Source organism: Crocodylus siamensis, chromosome 2, assembly GCF_052110815.1.
Source record: "Crocodylus siamensis isolate JL-2025a chromosome 2, ASM5211081v1, whole genome shotgun sequence".
NCBI lineage: Eukaryota > Metazoa > Chordata > Crocodylia > Crocodylidae > Crocodylus > Crocodylus siamensis.
The window spans coordinates 17,751,345-17,778,808 of NC_143396.1; the positions used below are offsets into that span (position 1 = coordinate 17,751,345).

At 42.6% G+C, this 27,464-nt stretch overlaps 1 protein-coding gene across 5 annotated transcripts in view; it reads left to right on the forward strand.

Annotated features, from left to right (window-relative positions):
• NSD2 (nuclear receptor binding SET domain protein 2) overlaps nt 1-27,464 on the forward strand; it is a 113,122-nt gene that overhangs the window by 48,580 nt on the left and 37,078 nt on the right. For all 5 annotated transcript variants that reach the window (XM_090035407.1, XM_090035406.1, XM_090035410.1 and 2 more), the window contains 5 exons: nt 9,341-9,507; nt 10,091-10,582; nt 22,274-22,418; nt 23,433-23,510; nt 25,007-25,125. In XM_090035407.1, coding sequence (XP_089891533.1) covers nt 9,341-9,507; nt 10,091-10,582; nt 22,274-22,418; nt 23,433-23,510; nt 25,007-25,125 — 1,001 coding nt within the window. The remainder of the gene's footprint in view (nt 1-9,340; nt 9,508-10,090; nt 10,583-22,273; nt 22,419-23,432; nt 23,511-25,006; nt 25,126-27,464) is intronic.

Below are 27,464 nucleotides of genomic sequence, written 5' to 3' on the forward strand. Positions count from 1 at the left end.
AAGATGTTGAGCATGTAAGCTAAGGATTAGGAAAGCATGCCAGTGAAAAAGTTTGTTCTTTTTGTGTAGTCAAGGAATGGTTTTCAGTTGTTTGAGACTCAAAGGACCCCTCAAAACTTGTTGAAATGAGGTGCCATTCAGTTCACAAAATGAATTTACTTGTTACAGTGCTTACCTCCTGATTAGGCTGATGGGGGTGGCAGGGAGAGAACCCAGTTGAGAATCTTTTGTACTAAAGGTACAGAGTCTCTTGACTGGCACGATCTGCCAGGGCTGTGCATGTATCCTGTTTCTTCTCATGGATTTCAGTGCACTAGGGATCACATCTCTCCCTTGGTTTAGTCTTTGAGCCTGTGAGAGTGGGACAGAACCCAGCAGTTTCCTGACTCACTACTATGTTTAGCAATATAAACTCAGTTTTAAGGGCTTGTCTTGACAAAGCTTGTCCTTTTTGTCTTGTTTTTCACTGATGAGATGGCCCACTGTAAGTCGTATTCCCCACTGACATCTCTTCATTGTTAGGCCAAGGGCTCTGCCCAAACTACAATATCTTGTATCATTCCTAAGCTATTTGCATCCAGTCCATGGTAGTCTGATAATAGACTAATTCCACAAAGGGCAAATGAAAGGGCTGGTTTTCCCTCACTGCAGCCTCTGTTCACTGTCACTGAAAGGACCAGAGGGAAAAGGTGGCCTGCTGATAACAAATTATGGCTTGCATGAGTAAAAGCTTGTTGACCTCTGCTACATGGTATTGCTGCTCTGCATATATGCTGATGTACTGTTTTCTGGGTATAAGTAGAGATTTCTTTACTTATCTCTGTCCAGCCTAAACGAAGCTACTTTTATACCAGTGGCACTATGGGTCTTTTTACCAGGAATGGAAACTTAGTAAAAGTGCCTTTCATGACATTTTGCTCAAGTTATATTAGTCTTGCTGGAGACTGTTCATAGAATCATAGAAGTAGGGTCGGAAGGGACCTTGTAGATCTTCAAGTCTGACCCCCTGTCTGGGAAGGAGAAAAACTTTGTCTCCAGTCTCTCCCTCCCTGCTAGCGTGCTCACTTCACCCCAAATTTTGGTATCATCAGCAAATTTAAACAGGTTGCTTTTCACCCTGTTGTCCAACTCGCTGATAAAGAAATTGAACAGCGCGGGCCCAAGGACCAAGCCCTGGGGGACTCCGCTACCCACTTCTCCCCAGGTCAAATATGACCCATCCACCGCTACCCTCTGAGTGCGACCCTTCAGCCAATCTGCAATCCATCTGACTGGGTAGGCATCCATGCCACAGTCGCCCAATTTTTTAATGAGGATGGGGTGGGAGACAGTGTCAAAGGCCTTGCTGAAGTCCAGAAAGACTACATCGACGGCGACACTTGTGTCCAATGCTTTTGTGATCTGATCATAAAAGGCAATCAGGTTGGTCTGACATGACCTGCCCATAATGAAACCGTGCTGGTTGCCTTTGAGCATCATCTCTGATGTGCTCCATGATGATCTCAAAGTTTCCCTAGGGTTGAGGTAAGACTGATGGGCCTATAGTTGCCCGGGTCTTCCCTCCTCCCTTTTTTAAAGATGGGGACCACATTGGCTATCTTCCAGTCGTTTGGCACCTAGCCTGAGCACCACGAGTGCTCGTAAAGCCATGCCAAAGGCCCTGTAATAACCCCTACTAGCTCCCTCAACACCCTGGGGTGGAAAGCATCTGGACCGACTGATTTGAACATGTCCAGCCCCTCCAGAAGCTCTCTAACCCGGTCCTCCCCAACCTGAGGTCCAGAGGTGTTCCCCTTGAGTCCGTGTTGTGTCACGGTAGGGAAGTCCCGGTCTCTGCCCAAGAAAACAGAGGTGAAGAATTGGTTAAAGAGGTCTGTTTTATCCTCTGGCACAACCACCAGATTGCCCAGAGAATCGTGCAGGGGCCCCACATTTCCTGGTGCTTTCTTCATCCTCCCTGTATATTTGAAAAAGGACTTTTTATTATCTTTGATTTTGGATGCTAGTCCTAGCTCTATGTCTGCCTTAGCTTTCCTGACAGCTCCCCTACAGGCCCGAGCAGAGGAGGTATGCTCCTCTTTGGAGATAGCACCCCCCTTCCACCGGTTGTACACCACCTTTTTGGCAATCGGACATTCCCAGACACCCTTGGTGAGCCAGGGGGGCTTTCAGGCACTCTTGCTCCCCTTTCAGGCACTCTTGCTCCCCTTGCTTCTTGTTGGGATGGTCACCCCTTGGGCCTTGAGTATTGTCTCCTTAAGGAACGACCACTCATCTTGGGCACTGATCTCCCCTGCTCTCGAACCCCAGTGCCTCTCCCACTAATCTCAACTCGTTGAAGTTGGTTCTCTTGAAGTCTAGGGCTATCGTCTTGCTGCAGGCCCTTGACACCCTGTGCTGGATGGTGAATTCCAGCAGGTGATGGTTGCTATCACCCAGGTGGTCAAGGACTTGGAGACCCCTTACCAGGTTGTCACTTGTGGAAGGGACCAGGTCCAACAGGGCATTTCCTCTGGTGGGACTGTGCACCTCCTGAATCTCGGCCAGGAACCTCCTGGAACGGTCCAACCTGGCTGACTGTTCCTCCCAGCAGAAGTCCGGGTAATTTAAATCACCCAGGACAACTACATCCCTTGCCTTAAGTGCCTCTGCAAGCTGGCCAGAAAATTCCAGGTCCAGCTCCTCCCCTTGATTAGGGGGTCTGTAGTGGACCCCCACCGTTAGATCCCTCTCCCCACGGCCCCCTTGTATCTTGACCCATAGCACTTCAGCTTGCCCCTCCTCTGACTCCATTCTGCTGGCAGAGGATGTGTATTGCTCCTTGACATAGAGCGCTACACCCACACCTTTCCTTCCTTCTCTATCCCGCCTGTAAAGCCTATAGCCCCTAATGCTAACTACCCAGTCATGGGATGAATCCCAACATGTTTCTGTAAGCCCTATTATGTCTGGGTCTGAACTGGCTATTCTGAGGGCGAGTTCCTCCTGTTTATTCCCCATACTATGAGCATTGGTATATAGGCATTTAAGGCCTTGCCTAGCTGTGTGTGCCAACCCCCAATTTGGGAGACTGTCTGGGCACTCCTTGCATTTGTCACCTGTCTTGCTTGGGTGGTGTCTCCTCATCTTCCTGTGGCCCCCTCCCCTGGCAAGGCTAGTTTAAAGCTCGCCGTATGAGATCAGCCAACCTAGAAGAGAAGACACGCTTGCCTTCAGGAGAGCGGTGAAGCCCATCCCACCCCAGCAAGTCCCCTGCCCGAAAGCATGGGTCATTATCTAGGAACCCAAGGCCTGCCTGGTGGCACCAACTGCATCAGCACCGGTTGACCTTCCCAATGCAGGCCCCATGTTGCCGTCCCTGCCTACTCACCAGAAGAAGAGAGGAGAATACCACCTGTGCCCCCGTCTCCTTAAGCTTGTTCCCTAGAGCCTTGAAATCCTTCATAGTGCGGTCAGGGTTGCCCCTGGCTGTGTCATTCGTCCCCACGTGGATGACAACCATGGGGTACTGGTCTGTAGGCCAGGATCCTCTCTGTGATGTCTCTAACCCGAGCCCCAGCCGTGAAGCAGACCTCTCACGTTATGGGGTCAGGCCGGCAGATGGGACCTTCCAATCTTTGTAGGATGGAGTTTCCGATGATGAGGACCCGGCGTTTCTTCATGCTGGTGTTCACTCCCTGCCCATTCTTTGTCATGTGGGGAGTGGCATCATCCCCACTGGAGGCAATTTCTCTGTCTTTCTCCATCACAGCTGCCAGGGCATTGAACCTGTTCCCCAGGTGAACCTGGGGAGCTTCCACCACTCTAGGCCTAGCAGCTCTGGATTTGGACACCTTCTGCCACTCCTGCATTGGATGCATCTCCTGTGGAGGCTGTACGGTGGGAGACCGGGCCTGCAGAGAACAGAAATAGGCATCAATTTTATCCTCTGCATCCCTGATCCCCCTCAGCCTGCTCACGTCAGCCTGGAGCTCCCTCACCTGCTCCTCCAGGGCCCTAAGTCGTGCAAAGGAGGGACAGGCAAGGGGACCACCAGGCATGTGTTGCATGTGTCCAGCAGCTGATCCCCGTCCATGGATGTTAAAGCATTCCAAGACTCACATTGCAGAGACCCTGGAAGTTGCACTACATTCATGCAGGGGGAGTCCCATAAAGTTTTTGGTATGTTGAGCTGCACAGGTTCAGGTCAGAATAGCTTTCTGTGTCAGTGAAAGGATCCTGAAATCAGGTAGATGGCTCTGGCAAACTGTATTCTCTTTGTACTTCAAAGTGAGAGATACCAAAGAACTTTGGAGTAGCATCACAGGAAAGTTGAGCTGAAAGGGACTTTAAAATGTCATCTAGTCCAATTACCTGCTCAGGACAGAACCATCCCTGCTGTCTGTCCAATCTGCTTTTGAAAATGTCCAGAGGCCGAGAGTCCACAGTTTCTCTAGGCTGCCTGTTCTGGTGCTTGAGCACCCTCATAGTCTGAACAGTTAATCTCCAGCCTAACTTTCCCCTGCTGCAGCTTGAGACCATTTCTTTGTCCTCTCCTCTACAGCCACAGAGAGAGGCTCATCTCCATTCTGTCTTTAAATCCGATTCAAGTATTCGAAGACTGTTACCACCACCTGCTTTCTGTCCCCCCAGCCTTCCTTTCTCTAGACTAAATAGCTAAATTGCTCTTTCAGGCTGTCTTAGCAAGCCATGCTTCTTAGACCTCCAATCATTTGTATTGCTCTGCACAGGATTCTTTCCAGTCTGTCCACATACTTCTTGAAGTGTGGGGGCCAAAACTGGACACAGTACTCCAGATGAGGCCTCACCAGTTCTGAATAGAGCAGAAGAATCACTTCCCTTGGTTTGCAAGTGACACTCCTGTTAGTACAACCCAGTGTGTTGCTGGCATTTTTGCAACAAGAACACAATTGTTGGCTCATTCAGCTTGTGGTCTGCGCTGTAGGGGTGGCCAGCCTGTGGCCCAAGTGGCATGAGCGACCTTTATGCGAGACACGCAGCCAGAGTCAGGAAGGACAGCAGCAGATAGGGAAGGGAATAGAAAGCAGAGGAGGAAATTGTGCTCCCTGCTCTGGGTAGGGAGTAGAAAGCAAAGCAGGAGTTTGGGGATCAGAGTGGCAGTCAGGGAGGAAGTTGGGTTAATTTGTGGCATGCCTAGCAAAAAGGTTGGCCCTCACTGGTCTACCGTAATCCCCAGGTTTTTCTTTGCAGTATGCAGTTGTTCCCGAGTCTATATTTGTACATGCAGTTATTCCATCCCAAGTGCAGGACTTTGCATTTGTCCTTACCAAACACTTCTGTGTTCCAAATCAGGGCCCATCGTGTTGGCAGCTCATGGAAATTCCAAGTTCAGGGGACACACGCAAAGAGTATTATATCCATGTGTTTGCTAGACAGAGCTGTAGTATCAGGTCCGGTTAGTAAAATACAACTTTCTTATCTGGGAAAGGATCACTCCTTACCTGCCAACTCCTGCAGGATAGCAAGGAAAACCTACAGAAGTTAGCAGAAGAGCTTGATTTCTCTGCCATGGATTCATTAGACTGACCTAAAGGTAAATGGCTGTGCCAGTTGTAATGAGGTGAGCCTCATGGCTTTTAGGTGTCTGGCATACACGCATGTTACAAACCACTATAGGGGACCTACACTTTGAGGAATTGGAGTGTTTTACCTGAAGTGCCCCATCCCCCTCAAAGGCTCAAGAGCCATGCTGTATACCAGGACCTCATATTAAGCTAAATAAGTATTAGCAGAGGGTATGTGTCCTCGCATCAACAGCCAGAGTACTTTAGAAAGGACCTAGGTATTCCAGAAGACACCTATTTTATACTTCTTCAACAAACCTGCCCCCTCTTAGAAGCAGCAGATTTCACAGGAGCATAAAGAATCACTTGCCTGCCTTGCCTTTAGGACACCACTTACCTTTTTCTGCTAATATTAGGCATTGAAGTCTTTGCCCAAGATATGCCCTAATTATTTTTAGTCATTGCTTCCACCTATACCTTTTTTCCTTGCTTTCCAGGTTGATTCCACTGGTTTGCCCCCCCCCCACAGTCTGTAATAGAGTTCCCTTGTTTTATCTAGATGTGGGGTTTTCTGTATCAACTATTACACCTCATGGTACAGTCTAAGCTGTCATTTTTTAACTTGTTGATGAACAGGCACACACTTTTTTTTGTTTAGAAGACAGAATACAAGGGAAGATGCTTAGATTTCTGCTATTTCTTTTATCCTGAGGAATAATGTGGATTTTAATTCTGTCCTAGACCTGGGGACCCTGGAGCATGTGTATAGATGCTCTAGGATTTGTGGTGGGTTCTGATCTTCAGTATAAGTTACTGTCATTTGGAATTCTGTTAAATTAAGTGCCTAAAAGTGGTAGCAGCCCATCTCAGGAGAGAGAATATTACTTCTGACTTGATCATTGGCTGACCAGTAATCCAGCTGTGGATTTGTGTCCCCGGCCTCTCCTGTATGCTTTTGTCCAGCTCTCCTGATTCTCAGGATTCCCAAAATCAGATGAAACGGTCAAGAGCATCCTGATGATCTTCCTAACTGAACATGATTATTTTTTTACTGAGTGGTCTTCCTGCTGCTGTTGTGCCGGCCAGAAGAGTAACTGCACTGCAAACGCTTGTAGTTGATCCTTCTTGCACAGCATTTATATTAATATAATAGGGCTAAACCTCACCCAAAACTCATTCCAGGGTAATCTTGGGATTTATCTACATCAATCTCTGTGGTTTCTTCTACAACTGATACTCTGCACCCTGAGAGAAGAGTTTGCACACTCTGGATATTTCCAGGTCTTGTACCATTGAAACAACCAAACAGTTCAAATCAAATCAAGCCACCCAGTTCCTGCATGTCTCTCCCTCTTTCTCTGCCCATTATAAATGTCAGTCTGTCTCATCTGTTTAACAGTGTGTGGCAGGCCAGTGCATCTTGTTTTCTTCATTACCTCTCCTACTGAATATCACGGCTCACTCCATCATTAAGTTTAGAGAACTGAAAACACTGCCTGATTCATAATATGCGTGTCAGAAATGTAAGGTGGTCATGTAAAATGTGATACTAGTCTTTGTCAGCATTTCATCGTGGATTTAGCCACCAAATCAGAGACCAATTTTGGAAAAGCAGTACTAGAATTCCTGTTCAGTTCATGTAAATGAAACTCTTAATTTCACCTCTTGACAGACACCCACAATATGATCCCCTTGTAGATAAAAAAAAAAAAGGGGGGGGGGGCATCTGTTATAAAATTAATAGGGAAAAAGCATCCCTGGTGTGGAAGGAGGAAAGGGATGGTTGGAAGTAATGAGTAAAAGAAACAACCCTTACTTAACCTACAGCAACCATGAACCATTGAGATGTTGTAATCACCCCATGACGTGCTTTTTCATTTCTACTTTTTGTACTCCTCAGCTGTTGTAGGCTTTCATTTGCAAGGTAAGCGGGAGAAGGTTGCAACCATTTTATCCTTTGACTATACAAGAATCTGAGGCAAAAGAATGTGTGTGTGTGTCACTAATGGACAGTTGCTGTTCAAAAGACTGTAGTTGTAGATGAGGTATGTGTGAATGTGCAGCTGTTTCCACAAGAATATTGTGCTGAAAAACCATAGTTTCTTTTAAAATAAATAACCATTTTTCCTGTCAAAACTGAAGTTAAGACAAAATGTAAACTAACAACAGAAGTGATGGACTAACAACAGAAGTGATGGCCATCAGAATAAGGCAGCGGTGCTCACACAGCCTTCTGGCCCCATGGGCTGAAAGAGCCACATGAGGGCAGTCCATGGGCCTGATGCAGTGCCAGACCCAACACCATGCATAGCCAGATCTAGCCACATGTTGGCCCGACCCTGCATGTAAGGCATGTCATCTGGCCTGCAGGTCTCCCCATGGGTCTGGAAATCTGGCAGCAGTGGAGCTGCAATTAATGATACTACCACGCCCCTACCACCAGATTCTCACACCTTGGGGAGACCTACAAGTTGGATTCTGTGGCCTTGTCAGGAGTACAGGGAATTTCAGAATTTCTTTTGAGTTTATGCCAAACCTTAACCTGAGTTAGGAGTGGAAAGCATCAATACAAGCTCATTTAAAATCTTAAATTGTTGGGATAGGATGGTGGAGGATGTTTGCTAGATATCTCAGGTATACTGCATTTCCCTCTCCCTTTTTCCATTTAAGGTTCCTCAATAACTTTGGTATTTCTTATCCAGAGGCTTAAAGCATTCCCTCCTTCTTTCACCAGAGCTTAGAGGAGAAAACCACCAGTGATTTGGGGAGTAGGGGTGGAGGATATTTCACTGCAAGTCTTTTCTGTACCTTTTAAAATAAGAGACTTGACTAGTGTGCCAACAAGTTTGGTTAAAATGAAGGTGGTGGAGTAGGAGGTACTTGTCAATGGTTGGTGTATGCATTTCTTTTCAAGAATATTATCATATGCAAAATCCAGGAAATTTCGGAGTTGAAGTGAAGTATATATGATACCTAAGCTTTGAGAATGTAATCTTGACTTTTGAATTAGTTTTCTAATGCAGCTTTTTAATTTGACTTTTAATGTGTTTGAAAGTTAGCATACACTTACACTGTTGACAGATGATCGTGATATTAACTTCAGTCTTACATTTTTTAATGGAGAAACTTGCTGTTCAGTCCAACAGGCAATTTTTTTCTTTATTTGAACATATTTCTACTTTGTTTCCAAATATTTATTTTGGGTGACAGGAAATTAAGAGGCTTTCCAGTCCCTACATACATGATCCTCTAAAATTAATCAAAATAGCCAGATGATTTGTAGGAGAATAAACATTTTAACATCCTTATTGAGTACCTAGTGTCTAAGTTATCTCTGTATTTGATTCGAAAGCCTGTAAAAGTGCTGTTTACTTCCACCATTTGGTTTTAAAGTGCATTAACAGAACCTGGAGTCCTATCTTAATTTTAAAGCTAATTGCTTTGTCCAAAATTACGCAAGGAGTCTTGAGCAAAGCTGGGAATGGCATGTAGATTTTTCTTAGTCATAGTCCAGTCTTTTGAGCATAAAATCCTCTTCCAGAATAAATGCTTATTAGAATGATACTGTTTTAGAGACTGGGTTACTTAGGAACTAGGTTCCTGTTTGGATGAAAAGGGTAACTATTTATTCCTTTTGCTCAAAATTTCAAAGGTTAGGTCAGTGAAGAATTCCAGCTCATTAAGCAGATTTACAGAAGGAAAATTAGCCAAACTGTATCTGTTAGAGTTCCAAGGACAGTAATTTACAGAAATGTGAGAGTGTTAATATACTAAAACTGAAGCCATAACTCACAAAATTTATTTTTAATTTTCAGGACAGAAAAAGAGCTTTCGTCAATATCATGTACAGTTCTTTGGAGATGCCCCAGAACGAGCTTGGATATTTGAGAAAAGCCTTGTGCCATTCAAAGGAAAAGACCAATTTGAACAATTATGCCAGGAAAGTGCGAAACAAGCCCTCACAAAAGCAGAGAAAATAAAGGTAAGAGTCTTCCCAATATGAACTTGTTTGCAATTTTAGCTATTATAGAACTGTTATTTGCTACGCACTATCAAAGGGATAATCTAGAAAGAATTGCCTGCTTGTTAGTGTAGAAAATGTAATTGCTTAGACATTACTTGTTAATTTTGGTGCACACAATTTAAGCAATTGATTCATCCATGGCAAAAAATTACTGTATTTCCCATATACCACACACAATTTTTTTCCCTCAAAAACCAGCTGCTGGAAATTGGGATGTTCATTTAAGTGCAAGACATGTGATAAAAGCAGGTTCTGCTGTACTTGGGGGAAACCAAAAGTAAAATCTGTAGCCATCCACAGGGAGCAGAACAATGAGCAAGCTCAGCTCCCTAGCTGCTGCTGCCCAGTTACTTTCTACAAGGGAACATCTTAGTTTCCTTTATTCTATTTATTCCTTTATTCTTTTTTATAGCAGAACCATTCAAGCATAACTCACTTAAATATTTAGAATAGAGAGATAATGTATACTTGTTTTCAATTAATGTTAGTATTTTGGAATCGAAAGTAAGCAAGCTTCTCAAATCAGCATCTCTTCTTGCAGATGTTAAAGCCTGTTTCAGGGAAACTGCGACCCCAGTGGGAGATGGGGATAAAGCAAGCAAGTGAAGCACTAGGCATGTCAGTGGAAGAGCGGAAGGCCAAGTACACCTTTCTCTATGTTAGAGATAGACCTCATCTTAATCCTCGAGTGGCAAAAGAAGTTGGTATTGCTGTGGAACCTTTAGAGGAGATAGATGAGTTGTCTTACGCAAATGAAGAAACCACTCAAAGTCTGAAATCGGTGAAGGAATCTGGCATTCCCAACAAGAGAAGGAGAAGGACATCAAAACTGCCTGCAGCTAATGATACTCAAGAAAGTAATGAGTCGGGGACTAAGAATACTACACCCCAAAAGGCATCTGAACAGGCAGAATCCAAAAGAGGGATAGGCTCCCCTGTCACTAGAAAGAAAACTGCAGCATCCACTCCACGAAGCAGAAAGGGAGATGCAGTGTCTCAGTTCTTGGTCTTTTGCCAGAAGCACAGAGATGAGGTTAGTACTTTTGAGCTATTACATGGTGGTGTTGATTGCTGTTGTGTATTGTGTGTGCAGAAATCTTCCTTTCCATATCTGACACAATACCTGAACAGTCAGGTGTATATCACTGCAGGATCCAAAATAAATTAGGTGTTTTGTGTAGACATACTATGACATAGTCCTTGTCTCAAAAGACCATACAAACTCAAGACAAATAGGTAAAATGTAATGATGGAGGCAAGGAAGGAATATGACATTGAATAGAGTATTCTGTGTCAGTCTATTATAGTATTACATCTTGTTATTGCAATTTCGTATATTTTCATTCCATATACAATTACCAATTAACCCTTCATTTAGACACTGTGAGTTGGGTTTTTTGCATTTTTTAAAAATATATAAATATGTATGGTTATACTTTTTCAGCTTTCTGTCTTGAGTGTCGTGTCCCGTCCCCCCCCCCCCCCACTATTCTCTGGAGACCAATTTATTCATGATAAGAACTGCCATTTACTGGGTCACACCATAGGCTCATCTTGGCCACTATCCTGTGTATCACAGTGGCAGGGTAGATGCTGAAAGGGAGAGTGAGCAGGATATAACCAGGGTTTTTTTCTACTGCTCTTCTCTCACTTGCAGCATCCAGCATTTAAGCTCTAGGAAGTTCTAATTCGTAACTAACTCCCATGCTTAATAGCTACTGATGTGGCTTTCCTTCAAGACTTTGTCCAGTCCCTTTTGGAATTTAGCTAAATTGTCAGCTTCCGTTTGAATTGCATGCTGTGTGAAAAAATAACTTCTGTTTGTTGGCTTAAACTTAGTACCTACTAATTTCATTCGTATGACCTCCTCGCTCTTCTAGTGTATGAGAGAGTAAATAATAAATACCAGTTTACTTTCTCTTTACCATGTAGTATTTTGTAAACCCTTATCATGCCTGCCCATCAGTCGTTTATCTTCTAAACTGGATAGGCCTAGCCTCTTTAGTCAAGCCCCTCTATACCGCTAATCATCCTTGTTGTCCTTCTTTGTATTTCTTCCAATTCAGGACATAATGTTATTTTCTGTTTTATTTACCATGGCACGTTCCCCAGTCTTCCAAGTTCCAGAGTACTCTGTGTCCCTAATTAGAGTTTCTTTTTCCACCCTTGGGAAACAAATTACAGTCTTTAAAAGAAACCCTCAACAGGTATCTCTCTATGGAGGTAGCCATTTTCTAATGGTAAGGAGTCTACTAGGACAGGAATTGTATCCTCCTGGTATCTTCCTGATTCACTCTGGATAAGGACAGCGCTGTGTATTTAAATGGTAGTATTGTCTTGTCCCATAGGAATTATGCATGGAAAGAGAAAAATATCTCTCTCAGGTTTCAGTCCGCTGCCTTAAATACTCTTTTTCCTCCTCCTCTTCCTCATACATTGTCCATTTTGGGTGCTGAGTGAAGTATGGGCCCTGTAAGATGGAGCATTTTCTCCTGTACTTTCCATAACACAATATAGGGAGACCAAGTTAAAATTACTCTGGTGGCACAAATCCTGCCACTTTCTAACTTTTGAGTGCTTGACTTTTCCCTAACATTCTTTTAACATCATTATTTTAATACAAATACTTCAGCTTAAAAAAAAAGCTATAAAACCAGGTTTTATCCTGTGTAGTTGTATTGACCAGTCCAGTTCACAGCACTGGAACTTGAGTCCAGAACCTTTTTAGAACTTGCTTTACTTCTGTGTTGTCATGTTAGTAGATGTGAACAGGACACACACACTTAGCTTAAGCAACTCTTTGCCAGACAGTCCAAGAAAACTGGCAGTCCATTTTCCCAAATCAATACATACCTGTTCTTTATAACAAGTCATCTAAGCAAGCAAATAGATTTGATGCATTCATTTTTAAAGATGAAGCAGATGACAGTTCTTGTGTTAGAGCTGAGAGTTTTTTCTTCTGAGCTCTGTCATATGTAAACCTGTACAACTTCTGTCTGGTAAATGGCAGGGTAAAATATTACTACCTTGGTTTCTATGATGGGAGGTATGAGAGATTGCCCAATAATAAGCTCTGTGTGCCATAAAATTTTTAGCTCCAGTCCGCAGAAGTGTGGAGGCTACAACTGATGATCTCCTGATTCCTAGCCCTTCCCCTGACTCCTTCCAGCATTTAGAATTGGACAAAGACTTGGTAGATTTTTCACAGGACAAGAAAAGCACTTCTGTTACCATGTGCCAAACTTCCATGACTTCCAGGAGTCCTCAAAGAGGATAGCCAATGTCTCTGAAATTCCTTCAACATGCTACGGTGTGTCCTGTCCAGCTCTGCCAACCTGAAAACACCTAGCTTCTCTAAATAATCCCTGGCCTATTCTCCAGTATTGTATCTCCTTGTCTTCTTCCCTGGCTTTGCTCTCACTTGCACTCATCACCTGGTAGCTGAATATTCATAAAGACTAAAGTAAAAAAAAAGGCATTAAATACTTCATTTCTCTTCACACCTGTAACTAGATTGACCTCTGCGTTCATTAAGTCATCTACACTTTCCTTGGTTGTCCTCTTACTTTTGACATACTTGTAGATTCTCCCCCTCCTTTTTTTTGCCTTTTAGACTCCTTTCTTGTTGCATCTTAGATCATGTGTTGGCCTCCTTGATTGTCTTGCTGCATGCCTGTGTGAATCAAGTTTCCTCTCTTTGTAAGATTCCTTTTTAAGTTTTAACTCATTGAAGAGATCACTATTTAGCCAGGCTAGTCTCCTGTTGCACTCCATTTCATCACCTTAGGATAGCTTGCTCCTGCACTCTTAGTAAGGCCTTCTTAAAGTCCAGGAGAATTGGCTGTGTACTCTTCTTCCTCTCGGATTTGCCTCCCAGGGGATCCTGCTCCCTCCCCCCAGTTTGTTAAAATCTTTTCTGAAGTTCAGTGTCTTTATTCAGCTGGCCTTCTTCCCTTCTCCACCCTCCTGATTGTGAAATCTAGCAGTTCATAGTCTGTCACCCAAGGTGTTTTCCACCTTCATATACTCAACAAATTCCTCTGTTTTTGAGCAGCAAGTCGAAGAGCTCGGCCCCCACTCCTTTTCCCAGTTGTGTGCTGATCTTGATGATGCATTTTCTCCTACCCGGGTCTTTACCCTGGACTGGAAGTTTCAGTGAGAATATCCCCTGGGACCCTGCAGTTCTAATACAGTACAGGACTCAGTAGCATAACTAGGGCTGGGCATGAGGGGCACCAGCCCTGGGAGATGATTATGAGGGGGTACCAGAGAGTTTTCCTCACAGCAGATGTAGTCCTGTGTCCAGTCATATATCTGGGTTGGGGAGAAGCAAATGGAGCCCAAGAGGCAGCTTCCTAGAAGCCCATGCCACAGAGTTGCTGTGGTGGACTCTTTTTCTCTGCCGTGACTGCCCGGGCTCTCTGCATAGGAACGACAGCATCAGCTATGGTAGCAGTAGCTGTTGTTTCCTGGGCAGGTAAGACATCCCTTCCACTGTGGTCAGCTTGCCTCCACCACCACCCGCCATCCCAGATGCCGAATGAGCTTGCTATGCCTCTGCCAGGACTCTGCTGTTTTGTTCTGTATTTACACAACTTGGCTTCAAGAGTTAGATCTCTGGGAAAGTACACCACCTACACCTTAGGGTTTTTTGATAGAGGTCATAGATTCTGTGTATTTACTGTTTAGCCTTATACTTATAATCTCTTCAACAAATTATTAAATTCAGAGTTTTAAATGTTTATTTATAAAAAGAAACTTTCATTTAAATAATTCTTGAAATTAGATGTCAATTAAATATTTCATTTAAAAATAGGCTTTTATCAACCTGGAGACGAGATGCCATTAAACATTAAGTTTATAACTGAGGGTCATTGTGATACGTTAAAATTACATAAGGTAAAATGAGGAGACATTAGGTACTTAGTTTTGTTCACAGACACTTCTGTGAACAGTCACCCTAATATCTCACCATCAGTTTGTAATTTATCTGAGATCGATGAACAGTCTTTGATGTATTGGTATGTCTCAGGATTTCATATTGGTAACCAATAGTGGAAGCATCTGAATGATTTCTGTGTAAAATAGATTGCAACAACAAAATCCTTAGTGAACTTCAAGGAGTTTGCGGTACTTCACTTTTGGCCTTGGTAGGGATGGGGGAAGAAGAGGACACTTTATGGGTAGACTTACTGTTTTGTTTTTTAAAATAGTAAATAGTTTTTTATTTTCCTGGTGGATTATTTGGAGTATTAATGGGCTGCGATTTAGAAAAGTGTCAATCTTGTGATGGAAATAAAAGTTTTGCACTTATTTTCTTGGACTTCATGATCTGTATTGGCCCAGAGTAATGTATAGAATCATTGAAAATTAAGGTTAGAAGGGATCTCACTAGGCCATCTAGTTCAACCCCGTGGTCTCAAAGCAGAACCATCCCCAATTAGATCATTTCGGCCAAAGCTTTGTCTAGCCAGGCCTTTTAAACATCTCCAAGGATGGAGATTCTGCAACCTCTCAGTAACCTGTTCCAGTGCTTTACTACCCTCCTAGTGAGAGTTTGTCCTAATATCTAACCTAAATTTTCTTTGCTGCAACTTGAGACCATTGCTCCTTGGTCTGTCATCTGCCACCACTGAGAACAGTCCAGCTCCATCCTCTTTCGAACCCCTCTTCAGGTAGTTGAAGGCTGCTATTAAATCCCCTCTGAGTTTTCTCTTCTCCAGATAAAATAAGCCCAGTTCCCTCAGCCTCTCCTCCTCACGTTGCCCAGCTCCCGAACCATTTTTGTTGCCCTCTACTGGACTTGTTTCAATTTGTCCATATCCTTTCTGTAGTGGACGATCCAATACTGGACACATTATCCAGATATGCCCTTGCCAGTGCTGAATAATCACTTCCCTTGATCTGCTGACACTGCTGCTGCTAATGCAGTCCAGTATGCCATTAGCCTTTTTCACAACAAGGGCATACTATTGGCTCATATTCAGCTTTTTGCCCACTGTAACCCTTAGGTTCTCTTCTGGACAGGTGCTGCTTACCCAGTCAGCCCCCAGCCTGTACTGATGCATGGAGTTTTTCTGTCCTAAGTGCAGAATTTTGCATTTGTCTTTATTGAACCTCATGAGATTTCTTTTTGTCCAGTCCTTCAATTTGTCTAGGTCACTTTGAATCCTAGGCCTACCCTCCAGCATATCTACTACTCCCCCTAGCTTGGTGTCATCTGCAGACTTGCTGAGTGTTCACTCTATGCCATCTTCCCAGTCATCAGTGAAAATACTGAACAAAATTGGCCTCAGAACTGACCCCTGGGGCACTCCACTTGATACTGGCTGCCAACTAGACATCAAGCCATTGATTACTTCTCTTTGAGCCCAACAATCCAGCCAGTTTTTTATCCCCCTTACAGTCCATTCATCCAACCTGTACTTCCTTAGCTTACTTGGAAGAATGTCACGCAACACGATATCAAAAGCCTTGCTAGCATCAAGATATATCACGTTTACTGTTCTCCCTGAATCCGCAGAGCCAGTCATCTCATACAAGACAGTCAGGTTGGTCAGGCATGACTTGCTCTTGGTGAAGCTGTGCTGACTGTTCCTCCTCATCTTCTCCAAATACTTACAGATGGATTCCTTGAGTGAGTACCTGCTCCATGATTTTTCCAGGGACTGAGGTGTGAAGCTGACAGGTCTGGAGTTCCCCCAGTAGCTCTGCAATCACATTTCATAGATTTCATAGACATTAGAGCTAGAAGGCACCTCTTGAGGGCATTGGGTCTAACCCCCTGCCCAAGGGGCAGGAAGTCAGCTGGGGTTAGATGACCACAGCAAGATAAGCATCCAAGCATTTCTTAAAGGTACAGGTGATCCTCACCATTCACGGGGGATATGTTCCCGTATCCCCCGTGAATGGCAAAATCCACAAATAAGGCACTGTGTTCATGAACGCAGTGCCTGCTGCGGGGGGACAAGGCTCAGGCAGCAGCAGGAGCCTGGTGGCAGCAAGTGCAGTCCTGTAAGTGTATAAAGTGTATTTAAAATGGGGATTGAGCATTCACGAATGTTTGAAATCGTGAATGTTGAACCCAAGAACAATGAGGGTTTCCTGTATTTGGAGTAGGTGTTTGCGCTACTTCTGAGGGGAGTCTATTCCAGGTGCTAGAGACTTGGATGGTAAAGAAAGTTTTCATTATGTCCAGTCCAAAATGGTCATTCAGCATTTTGTGACCATTAGATTTTGTCTTCCCTTGGGGTGCTTGGTGAACAGATGTTCTCCCAGTTCCTGATGCCACACCCCTTATATACTTATAGGCTGACACCAAGTCACCCCTGAGCCTTCCCTTCTCCAGGCTGAAAAGTCCCTTGCCTGTCAAGCCTGCTCTCTTGACCTAATCATGCACGTGGCTCTCGTCTGGACTCTCTCAAGCTTCTCCACATCCTTTCTAAAGTGTGGAGCCCAGAATTGGATGCAGTACTCCAGTTGCGGCCTCACCAAGGCTGAGTCAAGCAGGAGGATGACTTCTTGGGTCTTGCTTGAGATGCATCAGTAGATGCAAGCCAGAGTTTTATTTCCTTTGCTGGCTGCGGCATCGCATTGGTGGCTCATGTTCATCTTGTGGCCAGTCGTGACTCCCAAGTTTCAATCATGACCACCACGGTTATGGTGCTAGCGAGCATGGGTATGATGTGGAGTTTTTCTCCCGAGGTGGAGCACCTTGCATTTCTCCGTGCTGAATGTCATCAGGTTTTGATCCACCCATCTTGCGAGCCTGTGCAGGTCAGCCTGAATTGCCAGCCTATCCTCTAGCGTGACTGCACTTCCCCATAATTTGGTGTCATCTGTAAATTCAGCCAGTCTGCTTCTGACGCCTAAATCCAGATAACTTACGAATATATTAAAGAGTACTGGTCTGAGTACTGAGCCCTGGGGGATGCCACTGGTCACCATGCGCTATGTTGACTCAGTTCCATCGACTAGCACTTTCTGGGTTTTGACCACATTGGCCAGCTCCCTCAGCACCCTCAGTTGCATTGTGTATCCATGGACGTATCCAGTTTTTCTAAATAGTCCCTAACCTGGTCTTTCTCCACTGTTGGCAGCGTGTTTCCTTCCCAAACTGCTGCCAGATGTAGCAGTCTGGGATCTGGCCTTGCCTTGAAGACTGATGTAAAAAAAGGCATTGAGCACTTCAGCCTTTTCTACATCATCAGTCACTAGGTTGCCTCCCCAGTTCAGAAAGGGACCTACATTTTCCCTGATTTTCCTCTTGTTGCTGACATACTTGTAGACACCCTTCATGTTATCCTTCACTTCCCTTGCTAGCTGCAACTCCAACTGGGCTTTTGCCTCCCTGATTTCATCTCTGCATGCCCGAGCATACTCTTGTACTCCGCCCTAGTCATTTGTCTACATTTCCCCTTTTGTAAGCTTTCTGTTATGTTTTAGCTCACTGGAGAGTTGCCTGCTAAGCCAAGCTGGTCTTTTGCCATGCTTGCTAGTCTTCCTGCACATTGAGATGGTTTATTCCTGTGCCCTCAGTAATGTTTCCTCAAAATAAAACCAACTCTCCTGGACTCCTTTCCCCCTGAGTGGCCTCCCTAGGGATCCTGAGCAAGTCAAAGTTGCTTTTCTGAAGTCCAGTATCTGTACTCTGCTGCTCTCCATCCTTCCTTTCCTCAGGATCCTTAACTCAGTCATCTTGTATTGCTGCTGCCCAAGTTGCCATCCACTACTACATTTCTCACCAATTCTTCCCTGTTTGTGAGCAGCTGGTCAAGAAGAGCATGACCCCTGGTTGGCCATTTCAGCACTTGCACCAGGAAAATTTCCTGGATTGTTTGCATGCTGCTCTGTTGCTCTCCCAGCAGATGTCAGGGTGATTGAAGTCTCCCATGAGAACCAGGGCCTGTGATTGGGAAGCTTCAACTAGCTCTTTGAAGAAAGCCTCATCCTCTTGTTCTGGTAGTCTGTGTAACAGAGCACAAGTTGTACTCTGTTACTCACAGGGGTGTGGGAGCAGCAGAGTAGTCTGCAGGTGGCTGCACTCCCAAGCAGGCACAACTGCCTGACTGGGAACAGGGCCCAGCTGTTGGTGATAAAAGCAGGCCCTGAGCCATGGAGCCAGCAGTTTGCTGCTAGCAGCCAAGGGGAGAACATCACCCGCCTGGAGCTGCTGCTCACATAACATCTTGGAGGTACAGGGTAAGAGCTATGGGGAAGGTGGAGGCTCCTGGTCTTGGGACATGACCTAAAACTGCACTCTGCTGGGGCTGGATGGTGTGGTGGGGCTGTCAGTGGCAGGGCAGTTCCCAGGAAATGCCACACCTGTGCCTCTCCAGTGAAGGGTGAGTATGGAGCACCAGCAAGCCTCAACCCCCACTGCCCTGCAGGTTACCTCATGGAGGAGAAAGGCTAGGGGAGCACACTCCAAGACAAAGCCCACGTTACTGTGCGGAGCCTGAGGTGGGGTCCAGGTGAGGTGAAGGGGCCAGAGACAGCCTGGATCCACAGCAAGGCCTGAGGCATATAAAGGGAGCAGGGTGTGAGGCTCCAGGGGGATGGGATTGTGGGCCCCAAGAAGGAGCTGGGTGTGAGGCTCCAGGGGCAAGGGATTGAGGCTCAGTATAGGTAGGGGATTGAGGTCTGGTTTTGGGCAGGGGGTGAGGTCCAGTGTGGGCGTGTGAGGGGACCAAGAGGGTCCCGAACCAGGCAGGGAGCCTGAGCAAAAGGGAGGGTCTGGGAGCCCTGAATGAGTGAGATTGTGAGCCCAGTGTGAGGGCAAGGGAGTGAGAGTCCCAACGTGAGGCACTAGAGCGCGGGTCCCAGCCTGAAGGCACGGGATTATAGGCCGGGTGGTAGGCCATGTAATCTTAGGCCAAGTGTTAGGCCATGGATGCCATCTGCAAGACATGGGACACAGTAAGGGGAGGTTCAGAGTTGTGTACAGGCCCTTGGCATCAGGGCAAGTAAATGGGCAGCCTCTTGCCTAGTTATCAACTTGCAATTATTTCATCTAAGGCAAGGTAGGCAGCGGTTAGCCCAGAAACAAGTAGGTGGGCCGACAGCTCGACCTGTAGCAGACACCCACCATGACCTTGTCGTTCTCCCCTCTCGCCGTAACCCAGAGGCTTTCATCAGGCCTATCCCCTGTTTTATACTGGAGCTCAGTAATCATACAGCTGTCTTACATAAAGTGCAACTCCTCCTTCTCTTTTCCCCGTGCCTGTCCTTCCTGAACAGTTTGTACCCATCCATGACAGTGCCCTACTTACCTCAAGGTTTTGGTCTCCATCCCCCGTCAAACCTAGTTTTAAAGCCTTGCTCGCTAGGTTTGTGAGCGCGTCTGTGAAGCTGCTCTTTCCTGTCTTCATCTGCCGTACCGCCTTCTCAGTGAATTCATCCAGAACTGGGAACCAGTTAGGAGGTGCCTTGATTTCACGGCCTGCGGCTCAGATATTGTAACATTTCGGAATAGATGGTAAAGCCAAATTTAAGGGTGCCCGAGTAGAAAGTAAATTAGACTCCTCACCAGAATGTTCTTTTCTGATTCGTTCCAATTTATTTTGATTATTTTTATTGGAGGAATCGGCTGACTGCTCTTACAGCTGCTGGTGCTTGTTTGTTGTTTGGTGTCTTGACTGTACTGCCTGGGTAGAGGAGCGAGTTCACTATGCAGAATGGTTTGCTGGCTATGGCTTTGCTATGTTGTTTGATTATGGAGGAATAGAAACCCCCCCTTCTGTCTCCTCTGCTGCCGTGGCACAGTTCTTGAACAGTTTTTGGGCTGCTGGCAAATGGAATCCAGTGTGTTCTGCACAGAGGTTGAACTTTCTGCCTCTGCAGTTCACTTGGCATATTTTATTTGGGAACCATGGTGGTCTTCACTCAGTATGAAGGCAGTGGCTGGCTTTGTCCATGCATTAATAGCAGTGAATGGCAGAGGATTATACTCTTGCACTAACTCAGCAGCACATTGACCTTGAGTTTGTGTGGCTTGTTTTCTACTTATCCCAAGTCTAGGTTTCTTTGGGGATATAGAGCAGTTTTGGTTGTTCACTACCTGGCTTGTAGCAGGAAAGGTTTGTGTTTTTGTTTTTTTTTGGCTTGGATGATTTAGTGCGTGGACTGGGTAGTGGCATATACACAACACTTGCAGTATTCATTTGTGGACCAAGGAGAATGTATTTCTAGTTTCATGTTTAGGACCAAAAACTAGAATGAAGGATCCCTTGGTTTTCATGAACATCATAAGATTAAGTACTGTTATGTCACTTGCATTGTGTGAGGTTGAATCACAAAAAACAGGAATTTGGGGAGTTACAGTTACATTGTTGGATGGTCACTCCAAAATCTTGTAGAAAGTTTTATAGGGTTTCTGCCTAGAAGTCTGTGCACCATTGGGAATACTAAATTTATCTTGTCTTTACTTTGCAGATCACATTAACAGCTTTGCATGTTTTTTTTCTGTTTTTTTTTCCTGGGATAAGCTATCTTTTGCATCAGTGATGGTTGAGAATAGAACTACTACTTTGGCATTTTATGTTGTATTTTGGGGCCAGCTTTTGATCTGATTAGAATCTTCTTTGGGGACTTAACTGTTTTAGGGTAGTGTTGGAGGTGGCATTGAACCATATCTTGTTGGTGCAGTGAGGGCAGATAGTTTATCAAAAATATGAAGATGAATGGTGCTGGCTCTGTTGATGGTTGACCTTGCATTTTTAGCAGCAGGAAAATTCAGTTTGTAGATTTATTTCTTTTCCTCTAAATAATGGCTTTATTAATTGGCTTCAGGTATCATGCTTTTGGGTTCACGTGAAGGTCCTGTGGTATCTCATCAACTCTGTGATAGGATTTGGGTTGGCACTGGATAAATTGCCTTCTAGAGTCTTTGAAGCTACTTCTGTTTGTTCTGTAGATGCCAAGGGTCTGGGAGTTTTGTGCTGTGCTGTTGCTCGGAAGAATGATATGATTTTAAACGCATCTGATTTTAATTATCTTCAAATATTAAAATAGGTCTTATGTTGAAATGCTGTATCAGTTTTCTTTTTTTTCTGTTTTTATTGAATGGACTTTTTTCTCCATTGTGAACAAACAAATAAGGGCTATTGTGTTATCCTGAAGGTACTCGGTTCCTCTTGATATTCAAATAAACTATGTATATATTCTATGTTTTGTTTTGTTTTTTTATACAAACACAATTTGGTATATATAAAAATATATAAAATGATCTGGAAGAACATTTATTGGAGATGTTGAAAGCAATATCACTATCTGCTAAAGTAGATCTAGTTGTCTTTTCATTTAAAATGAATATAGAAAAGCAGTGACTTGTCTATTCCAGTGTTGTGTGTCTAATTTCTTTTATTGTGGTATTCATTTGAATATTAATTAGGAAATTACATGGCTCTTTTCAGAGAATACATTTTGTCATAGGTTTCGTTCTTATCCAGTTTTCTGATTGTTTAAAAAGCTGTTTACTTTTAGAATAATCTACTATACTTCAGAATTATTCCTAATGCAAAATGTTACAAGATTCTAAAATTAATTAATAAATAGAATATTCAGAGAATCTTCTAATCTGTGCTCTTAATGTATTTTTTTTATGGGCACAACAGAAATGTTATGCAATTCTGTGCGTGTCAAGTTCCTACTTAAAGCAGTGCAAGTATGCTCATTGTTCTTTAATGTTTATCTCTTTAATATAAACCCTATTTTGCATGCATAGGTGGTTGCTGAACATCCAGATGCTTCAAGTGAGGAGATTGAAGAACTGCTTGAATCGCAGTGGAACATGCTTAGTGAAAAACAGAAAGCTCGCTATAACACAAAGTTTGCCATAGTGACCTCTCCCAAATCTGAAGAAGACTCTGGTAAACGTAAAACTGTGCTAGTGTACTCTAACTAAATTTGATATATACATAGAGGTGTTTAAACTAAGCACATATTTGAGACCTGTAGGGAAAACGGCTTTCACTGTTTTCCAGTTTTAATTTTTGGTGTTTGTGCCAATAGCAAAAGAATGCCAATGGTTAAATAAAAGCGACCCATGAAGTCTACATTTCTTCCTCATTGTTCTGCAAATTGTTATATGTAAACCTTCTACTGTTTAGAGATTGCTGATTTCTCATTCTTCTTCTGCCTATAAGCAGCTGCCATTATATCCACTGCCTGTTAAGTGTGGGTGGTGGGAATGGGAAGATTGGGCATTTTTATTAATGTAAATTTGAGTAAGTTCTTATAAGACTAGTTAGAGATGGTTTATAAAGTGTAATGAATACTACCCCTTTTCTTTATATATTCTTCTAAAAGTACATTACCTCATAACAGGCATCAGCTCAGGAAGCAAGTATTCCAAACTCTTTCTACATCTTTCTTCCTTTTGGCATTTTACTGTGCTGCTCAAAGCTTTTAAGACAGCGTTAAGAGATTGCAAGATGACATTTTTTTGCTGTTGGCTTGGATTCAGTCTTGAAAAATAGTTTATTTAAATTTTTGCTATGATAATTGGAGATTAGAGACTAGTTTCCTTGAAAAATAGGGACAGAGGGAGCGTGACACTTGCATGATCCTTCTTAAACCAAATTAAATTATAAATGTGGTTGATATGCACAGTGCTTTTACAGCACTATGGGAGGGCCTGCTGTGGAAGTATTAGAAACCACCAGGTGCTGCTTTGGGCAACAAAAAGAATGAGAGGGAGTGTTTGAAAGATTGTCCGAATTGGAAAAAAAAATGTATAAAATGGCAGTCAGTTCTGTTATATTTCTTTGTGTGTGAAATAACATCATTTTGTGGAAAACTGACAAAAGTTTTTTATTTAATTTTAAAGTGTCAAATATTTGGATATCAGTTTAAAAAAACCACAACATTCTGTATCTCTCAAGGTTCATCATTGAAGAATATTGGAGAGACCAAACGTAAAGTGTTTCAAGACTCACCTAAAAGGAGATCAAGATCCAGAAGTAATTGAAATTTGTGTTGTGTGGAATTAGTTCATCATTATAAGTAGCTATTGAGTGTACCTCTTATGTAATCGCCCACATATCATAACCTCTTTATTTTCTCTCAGATGTTGTCTTCCTTGACTTAGAATTTTAATGGATCCCAAATTAAATATCTAAACACTGTAGTGCTGAATTTTGTTCACCTTCCTCAGTGTCATATTGCGAGAAATGTAATTGGAATTGTACCTGTATCAGATGTTTCTAGTCCATATATTAGTGTACGTTTATATATAGTTTTCTACAAATGAAAGCATGTCAGTTCAATCATTGCCCATCCAAACCCTGCCACCCTAACTTGCAAAAATATTTTTTTTTAAACGCTGGCTTTCTGTAAATAGCAGGTTCTCCTGGACCCATTTCAGTCTGTTTGCAGATTCAGAGCTGCTTTGAATTTAAACTGATAAAAAACTTATAGCCATTAGATATGGAAAAAAATTGACAAGTAGTACTTCATTTTAAAGCTGCAGCTTTATTTTAAATATTTACAACAAATGTTTCTATCAAAACAGCACATTTTAGCTGTAGAGCAAAATTTTAAATGTTAACTACAAGAGAAGATTGTTCAGTAAATATTTGTGCCCTGGGGCTCTGTAATCTCCATATTAAAGATGGTCTATAGCCTCAGTACTGGAGTGTCTGATATTAAAAGAATGTATTAGGGTCATTTCATCATATGAAACAACTTCTTACCCGATTATCTGTCTCTCTGAGGTGTAGTGGATATAAACTATAGCTAAACCTGCTGGATGGCTATGTAGATTAGTCACTGGAATGTTGTATTTGAGTCAGTTGTTTGAACTTTTACATTGAATTAAGCAAATGGATGGTTAAACGACTTGTGAATTATTTAAGCAGTTAAAAATGACCTTAGTGAATTGAGTGGTAGTTTCTTGTTCACAAAACAATTATGGTCTTGTGTTTTGATCATTACACCTGTTACATAGAGAATTAGAAATTGCTATGCCAGAAAAGACTAGTGACCTGTCCAATTGGTGATATCCTATATGTGACAGAGACCCCTTAATACATGTCTCTTGTACCTTCATTTATATTTTTGGGAGGAATAATTAAAGAGTGAAGATGACACAAAAACTTTGGTACAGTGGTAAGACACTGTTACAAAGTAATAGGACAGTTATAGCTTGTAGGATATTCATATTTTATTTGACAATGTGAAACGAATTTGAGAAGCTCTTTACACTAGTATTTACTCAGCAAAATCTTCCAAGTTTGATTACTTAGTAATTAGGAGTTTGGATGCATTTTAGAACTGTTGTTCAGCGATAGAAATTGGACCCTAGCCATCAAGAAGTTTATCAGATTTGTTAATGGTAACCATGTTTTAAAAGTAATGACTGAAAGAAAAGTAACTTAAGTAGATCAGTTCAAGATAATTTCAAAGTGGGCTTTAGATTATTTTTCATGTAAGTTTCCCCCATCCCCCCCATTCCAAGGTAACTTACATGGAAATAAAAGAAACCAAAAAAAGAGGACAAAGGAACCAACAGAAGATTTTGAAGTTCAGGAAGCACCTAGGAAAAGACTCAGGATGGATAAACAGAATAATCGGAAGGTAATTATATTGTTGGTTTGTTTGGGTTGATTATAGCAGCACCACTCACACTGCTATAGTTAAGTTTGTCAGCATTTCCATTTTGAGGATTTAGTATTTACTCTTAACTGTCTTGGATCAAATTTCCGTAGATTTGTCTGAGGGACATTGAAACTTAGCTTGTTTAATCTTGAGGTAGAGACATCTGAAAAGGTATCCTTATGGGATACTTATTCTTAACTTTAAGTATATGCTGAAGATGACATTGGTAGGAACTCAGCCTGCTTTCAGTGATACTCTTCCTTTATTCCTTTTTCATGCATCAAAATTTAGACATGTATTTGAGAAGGTTGTCTCAATCAGATGCTAAATAAAGTGTAAAAATACTGAAAAAATATTTTTAAAAATAGAAGTTATATCTATAAATCCTTTTCAAGGCGACATGTTATCCTTACCCCAATCTGTTAGATTTGGAAATTGCCATACGTAGGACAAATTACTGTGGTTCAGATTTCAGGCTTTTAACTCTGGCTTCTTTTCATTCTGACTAGTTTTTGAGGCTTGAATCATAATTTCTTTAAATGCCATCTTTAAAAGCTTTCCTACATCGCTAAGAGATCGGCTTAGTTCACATGCTCAAATGCTGTAATTATTCAGGGTACATCCTTAATTTTATATAAACATACCCAGTGAACACAGTGGGACGATTTGTGTGGAAAGTTAAACGTGTGGAAGTATTTTTTTTTTTTTGGATGTCTTTTGCTATATAAAGACCTGCTGTAATTTAGTGTTGTGAGCCACTGGTGAGGAGGCTGTAGGTCCAATAGTTAAGCAAAAGGGAACTTTTTTTAAGTCAGTGGTTGGCAACCTGTTAAGGCTGTGAGGTGGATTGACCCAGTTCAGGTCAGAGGAAGCTCGGTGCCAGGAGCCAGCCCTGAACTTGACCTTACAGGAAGGCTTGTCACACTTCTGTAAACAGAAGGTCCCGTACCTCGGAGGATGGTTCCTTTCAAGCTGTTATATGCAAATTGTCTTTTACCCTTTCCCTCCTTTCATAGACCCAGAATAGCTCCGGCCATATGCTCTATTGCAATAAGCAACTTTAAAATCATTTGACTGTCATCTGCTATGACATGGTAAAGAGCACTGAAGTTTTCTCCCTTCCATTTTTCACCCTTGTGGCAGGCTTTGATTAAACTCCCCTGGGGAGTGAGAATCCTTAAGATTACTCATGAACTTTTACTTCTTGCATGGGAACAGCATGTAACTATTAACCTTTTTGTGTCCTTAGTTGCTGTTTATGGAATTTGAATGCTGCAATGTAAAATTACTGGGGTGGTAATTCATATTCCTTTTTGATAAATTATTAGGCTTGTTGATATCACTTATGGTGCATGTAGAGCACATGTTAGCACAATGGACAATACATTAAAGACGGTTTAATTTACAACAAAAGCAAAGACAGATTCCATTATGAGTGAAGCTTACCTTGGATTCTCAATCATCTCATAAAGCGTACATCAAAAATGTATGAACTTGATGGACCTATATACATTTATAAGTAATCATTTATATAATCTTTTTAGAAGTCAGGAAAGGTATAGTTTAGCTTATGCATAAACAAACTGCTAATGATTTCCGCTAAAGTCATGTATATATTGGGTTTTTTTGTTCTCTTCTTCTCCCCCCTCCCTTATTTCTTCCCTTTTCCTCCCCCCCACCCCCCGACAGGAGAAACTACATGCACAAGTTGTTTCCTTGTAGCCAGGCCTTAAGGTAATCCTACAAGTGAACAATGGAGTGCCTGGGGAAAACTTTAAAATACCAAAAATCCTTTTGTAAATGTATATAATTTTATTATATCAGTTATCAGGTTCTTCCATAATGCCGCTGCTGTTGATCAGAAGAGCATCATATAAGAAAAAGCAACCAGGGCTACCATTTAAGTAGTTTTCTACTTCAGTAAATCCATAGATAAGAAAAGAGACTGAGTGGGTCTGTTGCTTAAGCCAGTAAGGCCAAGTGTCTTATTTTGACCAGAGGCATGTTCACAGAATCCAACAGCTGATGTAAATTCCCCCAACATTTTGATCTAAAACCTTTTATGACAGATTTTTCTGTCAGAAGCAAATTCATACCATTTTTACATTCCCTTTAAAAAACAGTGTTTTATAATGGAAATGCTGGCACAACATTAACAATAGTAATGCAAAACTGGCACTGCTGTAGGTAGTAAAGTTGGAAACAAGCATCTGAGGTTTAACATTTTGTGCAGAGGTGATCTTCAAATTTATATATTTTTGCTGCAGTTTAATGTTACTAATTTTAAAGATTCTAGCTTGACCAGTATAGACAAAAGA